The 14,470-nt window shown below is 40.1% G+C and overlaps 1 protein-coding gene across 2 annotated transcripts in view; it reads left to right on the top strand.

Annotated features, from left to right (window-relative positions):
* Positions 1 to 14,470, top strand: part of SETD3 (SET domain containing 3, actin N3(tau)-histidine methyltransferase) — a 57,629-nt gene that overhangs the window by 28,395 nt on the left and 14,764 nt on the right. For both annotated transcript variants that reach the window (XM_084521483.1, XM_084521484.1), the window contains one exon: positions 13,666 to 13,724. In XM_084521483.1, coding sequence (XP_084377609.1) covers positions 13,666 to 13,724 — 59 coding nt within the window. The remainder of the gene's footprint in view (positions 1 to 13,665; positions 13,725 to 14,470) is intronic.

Here is a 14,470-nt window from a genome sequence, read left to right as displayed (position 1 = left end):
TAGTTTGACAGTTGGATGAAATCTTTTTAGGTCCCTTCCAACTGAAGCTATTGTATTCTGATGTTGCTTAGGGTGATTTAGTTCAGTTTGATCTGCAGCAATGGGAAACCTTGGTGGGAATAGTGTTTAAGTAAATGGTGCTCTTCTCTTTGAGCTTTATATTAGTACATCCAAGGAAGTGCTTAGTCCTGTATTGTTGTCTTTCATATGAATTGTGGAACATACAGTGTGAAATGTGAAACATTTGCTTGTGCTCCAAAAATCTAGACCAGATATTTTTGTCTCTTGACAAATACTTTTATTCCTTGTATAATGTCGTTATCGTTTCACACTGAATGTCCGTATGAACAGAGATCATACTGATATAATTTGTATAAACTGAGTGGTAATAAGGTCTAGGTAAATTTTAGGTGCGTTCTGGTTTAGTGCCGTGCTTCAGCACTGCTAGCTAGGTAACTAGTTTCAGCTGAAAGTTTCTTTACTGCTATTCAGTAAATGTCACATTAGGAAGATACAAACTTCAGCTGACTCCAGGGGTGTCAAGTGAACGGACTAGGTACTTGCTAACAATGCTTTTGATGAAACCTATGGAAGTTTTAAGACTTCTCGATCTTTGTTTCTGCTCTCAAAAATAAAAGCTTGTAAGTTTTGAAACACTGAAGAAAAAGAGCACATGAAAAAATGCCTCTTTGTTTTAGGAGAAAAAAGTATCGTTTCTCATTATTCAGGAAAAAAAATGAATGAATTTTGGTATCATCTTGCATGCACTCATTATTTTATAAATAAACTTGACCTACAAAATATTAACACTAAGGGTAGTGTTTTTAGGAAATTCATGAGCATATGGAAATGCAAAAAGAGGTGGGGAAAAAAATCATATAAATGAAAAGGCAAAGCAAAACCGTTTTCTTGTGAAAGGCAGAGTACTCTGCAAGCTGTATGAAAGTGAATGTTAGATTTTTGTGTGACATTTCATTCACTACTACTACTACATTAGAATAAGTATTTTAATGAAAGCTGACTCGTGATCAGGATTTTGATTCTGTTTCAGGTACGCAGGCTAATATTTTTAACGTTTACAGATAACCTTTTTTTTACATTACAGAAGTCTTACGTTTGCTTTCTTGATAGCTCTTCTACTGCAGGAAGTAAAACAATTAGAGCCTTAAAATGAAAGGTGCTTTTCTAATATGTGGGGACACTGGAAAGGGGATTACTTTGTGAAGTTAAAATATTTTAAATACTTTGCAGCGTTTTTATTCTGCAAATTGTTTCTAATGACTGGGGTAATAAAGGGGTTAAAAATCACTTATTCAAATGCTTCATTTTCTTTCCATGTAGGATCTCTAGACTATTATTAAAATAATTTTGCCTCTGATACATGTGCAGATTTAAACACTGTTTGACAAGCGTTGGTCTGTTTTATTTCTCTAGTTTCTTTGTAATGGTGGCTTTCTCAAAACACTGTAGTTCTCTTTCTCAGAGTGAGTAATCCAGATACACGTGAAGAACAGGCAGATTTATGCATTTCACAGCTGTTGCAAGCTAAACTGTAGTCTGGTTTGATAAGCAGAAACAGGTGTGATGTTGAGTAGACAAAAATAAACCCTTGAGCATGCTAGCCAGGATGTATAAACCACACTGACACTTTTCTTAATGTATGTAATTTGATAACTAAAAAACATTTAAAAGTTCTTGCAGATGTACTTTAAAGGTGTGTTTGGCCTCTGCATTGCTATCAAAATACAGCGAGTGGTCAAAAGAGTACTTTCATCATAGAAGACCCGTAGTTTTAAACTGTTTTTGTAGTTTGTTCCAAAGAAAAGTTCTGTAACCTGCAAGGCTTTCTTTTCCCTTGCAAGGTATGTATGTGACTTCCATCAGCATTTATGGGCATCGCATGCATACTGAAAGGTGAACAGAGCTCAAATGTTTGTGGCTTAATGCTAAAAAATTTTTGTACACTGAAGTGTGGTATAATAAGCACAAGAGGGAGCCATATAGTTTACAGACATTCACAGTGAGCTTATATTCCTAAAGAAAATAAATGAAGTTTGAACCTTTTTAAAAAGAATATGTGGTGGTTTTCCTGTGTGATTTTCTTGCAGCTGCACTTGGGTGCCTGTTTGTAGTCTACCAAAGAGAAAATTTTGTAAATCAAAACAAGACATCAAGATGGGGAGTGTTCTTAGAGCAGGTGAACTGCCAGAATACTATTTAATTGTTTGGGACATTAAGGGTGTAGTAGAGGCTGTTATTAGCTGCCTTACTAAAAGATAACTTTATGAGGATTTCAGTGAACTTTTAACATGCCTTAAGTGTTAATATGGTAAGTCTGAAATTGGCAGAGCCCTTTAACTGGCATGACTTTTGCTGTGGTAGCCAGCTGTATGTAGTTAGGTAGTATTTGTGTAGCTGCTTCTCATGCCCTGGGCTAGAGGATCAGTTTTGCAGGACTGTTAAGGATGGCAGTTCAGACAGTAATTTGGACAGTATTTTTAGGCTGTGGTCTCTGGACCATCGGGGTCTGCAGGTTTTTCTGAAGGGCACTAACAAGCTAGCTGTTTGTTTCAAACTGGTATGGGTGAAATTGTAGCGGGTGTCTGCTACAGACTGTCTGATCAGGAGAAGGAAAGGGATGAGACCTACAGATGAGACCCTCTACAGAAGTAGTCTTATGTTTGCAGGGCCTGGCCCTCATGGGGGCCTTCAACCACCGTGATATCTGAATATAGCAGGAGAATCACTTGCTTGGAGCGGCTGGCTATGCTGGGTTTAATGCAAAATGCAGGTTGTCCCCTCAGCTGCCAGGGCACGCTGCTGGCTTGTGCTGATCCTGCTGGCCACGAGCGTCCACAGGTCCCTTTCTGCTGAGCTGCCCCCCAGCCTGTGTCTGGGTCCGGCACTGCTCCGTCCAGCTGCAGCACCCGGTATTTTCCTCTGGTGAATTAACTTCATGCCGTTGTTAATCGGCAGTGCTCCCATCTATCTTCCCTCCGCAAGGCCTCTCATCCCTCCAGGGAGTCAGCAGCACCTCCCAGTTTAGTTTCATCAGCAGTCTTGATAAGGATACGTTCAACTCCTGCATCCAGATCACTGATAAAAACGCTGAACAGAGCCAGCCCTCGACCTGAGCCCTGGGGAATCCTGCCAGTGAGTGGCTGCCAGCCAGATGGGCACAGCACATCCTCAGCAGGTTTGCTGATCATCCACAGCTTGGAGGGGTTTTGGAACACCAGGGGGTTGTGTTGCCATTCTGAGGGACTTGAACAGGCTGGAGGAATGGGCTGACAGGAACTTCATGAGCAATACATGAACGTGCCAAGGGCTAAGTTCAACATGAGCCAGCAATTTCTCTGCCACAGAGGGCTAATGGTATCCTGGGCTGCCCTACAAGGAGTGTTTCCACCTCAACGTGTATAAATATTTGAAGGGAGGGTGCACAGAAGAAGGAGACAGGCTCTTTTCAGTGGTGTCCAGGGGCAGGACAAGAGGCAATGGGCATGTGGACATCACATACCTATGAACATCAGGAAATATTTTTTTTACTGTGAGGATGACAGACCATCAGCACAGGCTGCCCAGAGAGATTGTGGGATCTCCCTCCTTGCCTGGACATTATCCCGGGCAGCCTGCTCCAGGTGGCTCTGCCTGAGCAGGGGGGTAGGACCAGGTGACCTCCAGAGGTACCTTCCAAATTCCACCATCCTGAGACTCTGAAGCTCAGCTTGGGCAAGTTGAAGGCCACAGCTCATTTAGCTAATTGGTAGAGTTCGGGTGAGTGGAAGAATGCTGGAAATCCCTATTGCTCAAACCCACAGCTCATAAGCCATAACAGAACACTTTAGTTTGTAACAAAACCTCTTTATATCAAATATATAATATATAAACTTTACATTTGTTTGTAAAGAACTTGTAAAACTCTGTCTTTTAATAGCTGTATATAAAGTGAGAAGCAATGGCGAAGTCCAGGTGCTTGCAAATAACTGTCTTAAAACATGACAGAGGTAAGAGATGTAGGATTCTATCTTATAGATGGAATAAATTCAGTCATGTTTCAATTTTGTGTGCCTTCTTAACTTGTTAAACTGTTTTGATTAAAAAGAAATGATAATGTAGCCAGGAAGCATGTTTTCCTACTAACCTGTAAACTGAGATGTGTTTCATGCATACTGTGCATCCTAGCAGTTGAAGTTAATGTTATGAGAAATGCCAGAGACAGGATCTTCTTTCCACAACTTAACTTTGCACAGAAGTAGCATAAAAATCAGTGAATAAAGAAGAATTGTCAACTAATAAAAATCAGAATAAAACTGATTGGAGAAAGGAAGCACTTAAGTAATATTTTAACTAATTTAGTTCTTTTTCACTCAGTTCTAAGTTTCTTCACAATGTTAATGAGCAAATGAGTTAATGCTTTCTTTGCCTCAGTCAAGCTACTGTTCTTCAAGAAGCTGGATGTGCCCCATGAGTCACACCTTTTTTTTTTTTTTTTTTTTCCTTTTAATAGAATCTCTTTTTGTAATACAGCTGGGTAGTATCTGTAGCTTGTATTATACCAAGCATTTCACAGGAACACTTGCTGACTGGGAACAGTTTTCTGAGCAGTATGTATTGACATCTGGATAGTGCTTGTGAAAGTGTTACACTGTAGGTCCACTGTGAATGCAACCCCTTGCAGTAATCTGTCCAGAGGTATTTTGATCTGTTTGTTTGCACTGTTGGACAGAACTTAATCTCCGTGAGACTGCAATCCCATTTGCTCAGATACTAAATTTGATTTCTTATTCATATAAAATTTGGCTAATTGATTTAGCGTGACTGAACTCCAAAACGTAGTTAGTAGTTGTTGGGCACTGGAATATTTATTTTAGTAAGGAGGCTTTAAAGTAGTAAGTTCTAGATCTCAAAATAATATTTTAGCGTCTTTAAATCTGGTGTCACATTTGGCTCTTCAATATCGGGTATATTAGGCGAGATATCACATCTCTAGCTTATTTGTGACACCATTTTCTAAAGTTGTGATACTTTCAATATGACTTATGCCAGTCTTGCGTTATTTCTCTCTATTCTTTCAAATCTATACTATTCCAACAAGGGTATGATATTCCAGCAAGATACCACCATTTAACTTTCCTGTGCTAAGTAATGTTTGAGTTAAATGCAGGCAAGTGTATTGCCTTTTAGAACTCTCTATTGAAATGTTTGGAAGTTGTTTTTTAGCTATAAATTGATGTAATAGATACAGAATATTTGAATACTTCTAAAGAGTTAAACTAACGTGCAGTCAGAAGTAAATGTATTTGGAAGCAGAGTACAATTTTGATCGTGGACCAGGTAGGTCTTCAGAACTCTGGTTTTCCCCTCACTTAATTTGTACTCATTGCCATACCAATCAAATAGCTTTTTTTCAGAAGTAGTCTCAGTGTCAATGGAAAAGGAAAAAAAAAGGCACTTGTGAATTCTATATCTTTCCCTTTTGTTTACCTGTCTGCTATAAATGTCAGCTTTAGGAGAGATTTAAAATTTCATTGTGTGGGCAGTTACAGAGGTAAGATAGCACTGCTATTTATATTTGCTTTGTCCAAATTTCAGCAGCTGAGTTGTTCTGCTTGATCAATAATAAATCAATAGACAGTTAATGATGGAATATATTTATGCCTTTCTGTGTTTTTCCTCTCCGTAAGGGCCAAAATATTGTATTAATCTGTTTTGCTGGCAGCAAACTGAAGATTGACTATGCTTGTACTGTACCACTTAGCGTATCTACTGTAAGGTGGTTTTGGCTTTGCAAACATGGGCCAATTTTCTGTTTTCTTATTATTTCTGGTGTATCTCACCCCTGGCTATGATGGCAATGACAGCAGTTCCTACGGCTTTGTTGAGCCATTCCTGTGTCCTCTCCTCGCCATCAGAGAAGCAGCTACATGCTTTGCTGGCTCGTGTGTGTCTCTGTCAGACAAATGAAGAGCTCAAGACCTTGTATGAGTAGGAGGTCTCCTTCCTCCTTCCCCCGTTCCTTCCTTGCCTCCCACTGGAACACGGCGACAGCTCTGGGCTTTGAGCCAGCCGGACACAGGAGGAGGTGTTTGGCTGTTGGGGCAGCGTTTGCTCCTCAAACAGCTGTTCCCTATTTCCTCCAAGGAAAAGGTGGCAGGCCATATGGAGGCATCCTGTGGTCCAGATTCAGCCCATGGGTGCCAGTTGGACCATGCTGGCCTAGATCGAAATTCAGGCACATCCTACTTGGTGTCTGTTATTTCTGACAGTTGGAATGTTTTAAATTTTGGACAAGGACAGACAAGATAAAACTGTCTTTCATTTGGAGGTGGATATCATCTTTCTTTGGACGTTCATTGTTAAATTAAAACCTCCTGATTAGATCTTAGTTTATATTCTGTATGGTTTGCATTCATTTACACTAGCCTAAATGCCCTCTTTCCTCTAGAGAAAGAGAGATGTACTTCAAAGTCTGTATGCCAGCACTAAGCAAAATTTGTTTCTGCACAGTTTAAACCACATTTGGGAGGAATAATACATTCTCTTGTTAGTCTTATGGTCTTTAAAGGCTTTATTCTTTTTTCTTTTTTTTTTTTTAAGATAGGGTTCTCAACCACCCTCGTGGTTGAGAATGCAGATAAGCATCTGTTTTTACAGCCTATAGCATGGAGAGCTTTTTTGGTTTGTCTGTTTGCTTTTCTATTATTTGCTTTTATTTTTATTTTTTAACTGAGTTGCACTTTCTGGGGCAGTTGAGTTTATCCCCAGAGATGTCGTCTGTGTCTTTTGTGAATGTGAGTGCCTCAGTAGACACCAAGAGATCATCACGCACTTAGAAGTATACTTTTTCATATAAAGTTTCTACTTATTGTGCAGATTTAATATTTTTCCTGATATAACAGCAGTTACAAATGTTCCATAAATTTAAAATATGATAACAAGCTGATGTTTCTTAGAATGGAATACTCAAAGGATGTATTCTTTAAGCACTGCAAAATTATACGGGGGACTTATCTTTGTTAAAATTAGTAATTTAACTAAATTACAAAGTGGATTATCCTCTTCAGTCAGACTCAGTGCTAATACTCCACACAGTAGGAGATTGATATGTTGCTAAGTAAGCCAAAGTTTATTTTCTTGTACGATCACTTGAATGTGAGTTGAAGAGGAAGTGATAAGTTTTTAGCTTTGCGTGTGTGCACTGCAGTCCCTGTACATCTGGCTGCAGGACTCATCCTGCCCCATATGAAGTGTCACTCCTGCGGTGCAGTACCTCAGTTACAAGATCATCATGATCCAAGCTTCCACCAAGTGGCACCCAGTAGGATTTGTCTGTAAACTTGAGTTGATTCACAGGGAGCAGAGCATTGGCCGTATTGTGTAATATCAACGCTTGTTAGGAAACTCTTTAGAAGGGGAGCGGTTGTGAACAGGAAGCAGTGTCCATGTCTTCTTAAAGCACTTCATTTTAGGCTTTCCATACAGCACTTTATTTGTGGTTTTTGATTCCCTGAATTAATAGCGGGGTTTTGTGATGAATTTGTGCATGAAGCATCATGTTGCACTAAAGAGAAGGAGTAAAGTAAACCTTGGACCTCAGGAGGAACCTAAAGAGTATATGATATATCCCAGTACGCATGCAGAGTAAAGGGTTTCCTCACAAAGGTCTGTAGTTGTCTTACTGTAGTTGCATGAAGAACTACTGACAAAATCCCTCAATCTGAGGCTCAACATCAACACTGAATTAGTATTTCATGAGTGGATGGAACCAAAGGAGATCGGACCTGGTGCATCCTTCTGTAATGTGAACAGGGACAGGGCAGCAGCTAGGGGGCTGCCTCATTGCAAAACATATCCAGTCTCAGCACTCATCCTTTCCTCCTTCATTCCTTCAGCCGCTAGTGGGGCTGCATTCAGCTCTAAATGATCTTGTGAGGACAGGAAAAGGTACAGAAAACTTGGTCACTCAATTGTGTTGTATCTGAGTGGCTTCTTTTCTGGGGGAAAGTAAAATTCTGGATAAAGAAATATCCTGTAAACAGAGTGATCAAGAAGTGCACTTTAAAGTGAGTCACTTTCCCTCCTCCATTTAATAAAGGAGGTGACAGGTTTGCGGGCAGGATACTGGTTTGCAGTTGGTTGAAGATGCTTACTGCATGTTCCATCAGCCAAAAGGTAATGTCCACTTCGCATATGCGGTGGGCTGTCAGTCCTTCAGCCCCTAGTGGTAGTAGCTTTTGCTGTGATATAAGCTGTCTGTTAATGCCACTGAGGTCTCATTGACTAAATACAATTTTTGCAGGTAGAAGGTACAAAAAAAAAATGGATTGTGCAGTTAAATTCCATTGCACCAGGAGGAGTCATTCCAGTCTGCTTCCGCTACACGAATCCCATAATAGTGTGGAACAGTGCTTTCTTGTGTATATTGGCAGAAAGTAAATAAAAATTGCTGACATAAAGAATAAGCAAGAATGTTATTTAGATTTAATAAGTTTCAATTCTGTAGCACATCTTTAATTTTAAGATTAGGTTTTGCGAAGCAGGATGATCTGCCTTCCATTAGCAAACCCATGTAGCAACATACGTTTGTGGATGTAATTCCTTGTGCCTAATGAATCACGCTGTTTGAAAAATCCAAAGCATACCTCTGTAGTTATAAGATGTTATTACAAAGTAAAATCTTTGTTTTATTTCTCCTGTCCTGTATGGTGAACTGGCTTTCCCTCGTTAGGTTAGGCAGCATATGTCCAATGGAAAAAGAGAATTCTTGTGTCCCTGTAGATCCCTAGGATCCTCCATTCTGAATTCTTTATTTTACTTCGCTTTAGGGCAGTTAAAGCCTCAGCGGCTCCACAGAGAGGAGTTTCTCTTCAAGGCTGCTGCTTCAAAGGATTTCAAGAGCTAGGAAAGGGACAGTTACCAGCAAACGCTGACAGATCTTCCTGCTTCTGGCCTTGAAAGTGTGTGTGCGGTGTGTTTGTGTTTTCATACACCTACACATTGGCCTGAAACCATCAAGTAGCATCCAACAAGACTCATAACGAAATCTCCCCATGTTAATGAGTACATTGGAAAGAGGGGGGAAGCTGCAAAGAGGGGGAGGAAAAAAATTGTTTGGTCAAAAGGAACAAACCCTTGGGCTTCATGTTCAAAGGAATGGAAGTTAACAAGGTGGAAGCTTAAGCTGGTTTTGGCTTTAAATTTGTTTCAAGTACCCTTAGTGTTTTGGGGGTTGGGGTTGCAGAGGTGGGGAGTGATGGCCTCAATATAATCCCAACACTTGGTATGATGCTTTCCCAAGATAGAAATGGAGCTCTCTCTACTTCAGCGGTACACAAGAGGTTTTTGAGAATATTGAAATCTGATTTAGTAATATTGATGTGGAGATTGCCCACTACTTTTCCTTGGACTTGTGAGTACTTGAAATATTCTTCACAGAAATCCAGCCATCTCTGCGTCTACAAACACGCTAAACCAACCAATGGGTCTGCCACAACCTGAGGCATGTGTATAGCGTTGAGTTAGAAAGCAGAAAAATGGGACGCAAAGTGGTTTAAGCAAGGACTTTTTTTAGTTACATATTACAGTGGAGTAGCAGGTGACTCAGATAGCCAGCTTACCTCAATTTAGAGATGTCTTTTCAAAAACAAACAAACAAAAAACCAAAACACTACCTTTGATCACATCCAGCAATTCATTTTTTTCTTACTTGGGGGATACAATGGTAATAATAGTACAAAGAAGTATGCTGTCCAACATGACGTCACACCAAAATACGTTCTTCCCAGCACATCTAGTATTGTACGTATGAACACAAATTTAACACTACGTAAACTCTAACTTTTACCCAGAAATTTTATTGCATGTTACAGTAATAGGACTTGTACTTTGCATCACTCAGTAAACAAGCAGATATTAAGCTTGTTTTAATGGAAGTGCCTTTGTTGAGGGTAGGAGCTCTGATAAATGAGCTCTGGCATTTCATGACTGAATGGAGTAAGGAGTAGTAGCCTCTAATGGTCTGCTCATTCTTGTACAGGAGGCTAATGCCCTCGTAAGCTGCATAGCAGAAGTGATAGCTTCTCAGCTTGAAAGGCACCCACCCTTTCCACATCGAATCCTTCATCCTGTCCAAATAAAAGTAAGTCTTCTCAAAAGTGGAGGAGTGACCTAGCACCTAGGTTGAGATTTGAGAATCATTAATCTTGTAAAGTTTATCCAAAAACATGGTGAAGAAATAATTAGCGTGAAGGCGTCTCTGAGGGCATCAGGAGTTGCAGTTTCTTTCATGACACTGAACATGAGATGTGGGCCCTTGGATATCACTGCTTCCCAGAAAGGAAAATATTTAAAAGTCTTTTTTCTTGTTGTTGGGGATTTTTTTTCCTCCCTTTATCCGGTTGCCATACTGCGTAACTGGCTTCTAGTCTGATAGTGTTTTAGGTGACTAGAATAACAGTCTGTCTCTTTCCACAGTGGCTGCAGACAATCTGGCAGCAATCACTGTTACTTTTTAATATTTCTGGTTATTTTGAGATATCCTCCAAATGTCTCAAAGAAAGCTTGGAATGCTGAAAGGGAAGAAGCAATTTTTTTTATTTTTTTATTTTTTTTAGGAATAGCAGCATCAGGAGGAAAATGAAATTCAGCATGCTACTATTTGTTTTTGCAGTGGTCATCACCCTGATTGCCAGCTCTGACAATATTTTCACAGAAAGGGTAACTAAATAGATGGTATTTGTTCTTTATAATAACTCTTTCAGTAGAATGTCAGGACCTGCATCTAAATGAATATATTCACATTTTCATGTTCCCATTTTTTATTTAAAGCTTTTCCCCTCCCAACTTTCTGAACTACTTCATACAGCCGTAGTAAGTTAAAATTAGGGTTCATGTAGTGGATAATGTCACGTTTCATAGATAATATGTAGAGATCCAGCCATGTAAACCTCTAAAAGCTAGATCTAATATTTTTTATGTATTAAGTGTTTGTTTAGTTTAAATACATCTATATCTTTTTTGATCAGCCTGAGCAATTTGCATGCTATGCAGCAGACATCTTCTATACTTTATTAAATATCTGTCAATTATAAATATCAAGGTTTTACATTAATGTCAAGATAGTACATCAAAAATTCATGGAATATGTGACTTTTTTCAAGGGTATTTAATACTTAATGCATTTGTGTCATTTTTCTTTCTAGATATATTGACAGGTTTTATTAAGTGTTTGTTAGGGAGATTTCATTTTTACCAAGGGACTATAAAGAGAAGCTGCATACTAAATCAATTTTTTAATCAGAATATTGTTCTTTTTTGTGTGTCTTCAGATTCTTGTAATCTATAGGGTTTTTAAGTTATGTACTAACATAGTCCAAGTCAGAAATCTAACGTGATCAAATATGCTGATCTTAGAGCATCTTAACTTTTAAATAGCTGCTAGTGTATCGTACCACAGCATGCTATAAATATGGTAATTATGTATGCCAGGATTTTATTATGGCTTGTGTTTTTTATTATAAGACCATTGATTTTATCCCTGATCATAATTTACTAGTGTTTTTTTTATGAATTATGTCTGGACTGTCCCAATATATGGGCAGTCCCTGAGTTTCATGGACTTAAAAAAGGGGAGGGATGCAGAGCATTTGGTGGCACCCAGAACGGGTGCCCATGGGCTGCGTGTTCAAGTCAGGTCATTCCAGAAGGACTATTTATGTCAAGTGAGCGATTAACCTCGGCACAATATGCAGTCGTGAGATGTCTTGAACAGAAAAATCATTCAATTAGATCTAATACCGATTTTGCTTTGGAGATGACTATATCGGTATTTGCTCCGAGTCAGGGCTGAGCGTGTTGGCCGGTGCTCCCTGTGCAGTGTGACCAGGAGCTGCGTGTGCCTTGTGTTTGGTTGCTTTGAAGTAGAAATCACTTTTGCACTGTTGAGCCCTTTGTGGTCAGTCTGTAGTTAGTGCCTTTGTACTTTCGCTGCTTGTGAAAGAGTTTAGTTCTTTGAAAGTTCAGGGAGAGGGAGGAGAGCGGGAGCGGGCAGAGAGGAGGGTCCCTTTGCGTGCCTGGGACCTCCTTAAAACCCTCATTTTAAACTTAAACTTTACGCCAAGACCTCCAAAATTCGGCATATGGCAGCACATACGTTATGCTAAGAGTATCAGAGTGCGGCGGCGACCCCCGAGAGCCGGCTGTGTCGCCGCGGCCTGTCGCCCCTCAGCGGGCCGCGGCCGGGCGCCGTTCCGCCATTCGGCCGGCAGGGGGCAGGGGCAGCCCGCGCTGCCGGCCCGAGGCCGACGGGGCCGCCGCTTGTGGCCGGCCGCGGGGCCGCGGCACCTTCCCGGGCAGGCCCCGAGCCCGGGGGCTTTCTGCCGCCGCCTCCGGGGCTCGGGCAAACGCGAGGACTTTAAAAATAATAATAATAAACGAGCGAGCGGCTAGTCTCATCCGCAGGGTTAACCGGGGGGCTGGAGGGAGAGCGGGCACCTGGGACCTGCCGCCCCGCTGGCAGCCTTTTGTGATATATAATTTGCCTAAAATTGCGCGCTGGGCGCGAGCTTTTGTTTCCTAATTGATTTACGGTTTTGAGCCACTTTTACCTCATCCCCTACTGTCCTGCGCACGGTGCCAGCAAGTACATTACAGCGAGAGATGATAAATTACCGCGCACTTGTGATGCTAATGCCTCGCGAGGAGCAAACCGTGCTACACAGAGCTTCTGGTTAGGGGTGTCAGAGACAGGGCTATGCAAAAAGTCATTTGTATCTTTTGGAGTAGCCGTTTGATCATTTACTTCAATTTGTCTGGAAGACCTAATTGGACCTGGAGATTAAAATTTATGCGATTAGGGTTTGCCATTTTGTGACCTGGGACAAAATTCTAAAGCGTGTGTGCGTGGGCTGAAAGCTACCTGTATCTGTGAGACTTTAGATAAGTTAATTTGTCGGAAAAGTAACAGGCATTACAGCTTCTTAAAGCCTTCTTCAAATCTAAGTATTTTGCATGTTAATGGCAACTACAGTATGCTTTCTCAAGTGCAATTGCTCCACTTTTAGAGCGGAGTGCGTGTAGATGGGTTGATGCAGGTAATCTGTTCTAATCTGATCTCATCTGTTTCTCACTAAAGCTATTCAAATTTTTTAATGTTTGATTTCTGAGGTGTAGCGCAACTTGTACTGCATAAAGCGTTTAAAGGCATAGGGGAAGAAATGCAAATTTTGTCATTTTTTTATTGCATTTGTGAAACACCTTCCCAAGATCCTAACACAGGGGACATTGTTAGAGTTGGTGAAACCTAAATGTGTGTTTTCTGTCTGATTTCTTTCTCTTGCCCTTTCACCAAGAGCTGTGTTTTGGTTTACCTTTGCATGCTCAGTCCACCTTAAATTTTTTATTTTTGTACGATGTCTGTGGGTTCCAGTCTTGAAATATGAAGAAACAGATTTATGGCGGCTGCTGGGCACAACAAATTAAGTTGACAGTGATGTATGAGAGCATAATAGCATGATGATCCCTCTGTAGCGCGGCTGGACGCCTCCTGCTTCATTTGGCTCTTGTTAGGATCTGTTAGGCAGCTAAATAATGAAATTCTGCTGACTGATTTCTGATTTCTGTTTTCTTCCTCTTTTCACCTTTTCGGAAACTTGCATTTCCCAGACCCATCCCAATGCCAGCAAACTGCCCTTAAAGGATTCTTTCACTTACGATGACTACAGGTTGGTCTGTCTCTTAATTCTTTTTTTTTTTTTTTTTTTTTTAGTGGATTGTGGGGCCTTCGAAATGCTTCATTGGTGGGAAAACCCTATTGTTATTGAAATGTTAAATGTAGGATTTGATACTAATATACTTAATGAAGAAGAAAGTGAAATAAATATGCAGATTTTAATAGTTACAAAGGAATAGTCATTATGAGCAGCTAATTTAGCCAACTGGCACACACAGTCTGAGATTAGTACGGTAATTTGTTGTTTTTTAAGAAAATCAGTCCATGTTGCAGGAGGTTTGTTTTTTGGGGTTGGGGATTTTTTTATAACTTTATTTTTTAAGAAGCTTTACCAACATGTAGTGGAAACTAATATTTACGGTGTCTGTTGAACTGGAGAGCTTAAGCTGTGCATGTGAAGCATGAGTGTCACTTGGAGATGCTGTGGGGGTGACATAATTAAGATAAAAATAAGAATAATTAAGATAGTAAGAGCTTTAATTCTGTTAAATGTTTAAAATAGCACAAATAAAAAGCGTTCATGACGTATTAGAGGCTTCTGGGTAAATCTAAGAAACTGAGTTTTCCAGAGCATGCCTACTTCACTTACCAGGGTCACAGAGGAACATGCCAACTTGCATGTGAAATTGACTGAAATTTTCCAGATACTGAACTATGCTGCTGTTATGTTTCAAGTGGTGTTTGTATATCAGAACTATCCACAATTTTAACATGATTTTAAAAAAAAAAGATAAGTAA

This window comes from Aythya ferina, assembly GCF_964211825.1.
Source record: "Aythya ferina genome assembly, chromosome: 5".
Lineage (NCBI taxonomy): Eukaryota > Metazoa > Chordata > Aves > Anseriformes > Anatidae > Aythya > Aythya ferina.
Note: the sequence above shows the minus strand (reverse complement) of the source record. Positions and strands in the feature narration are given on the sequence as shown.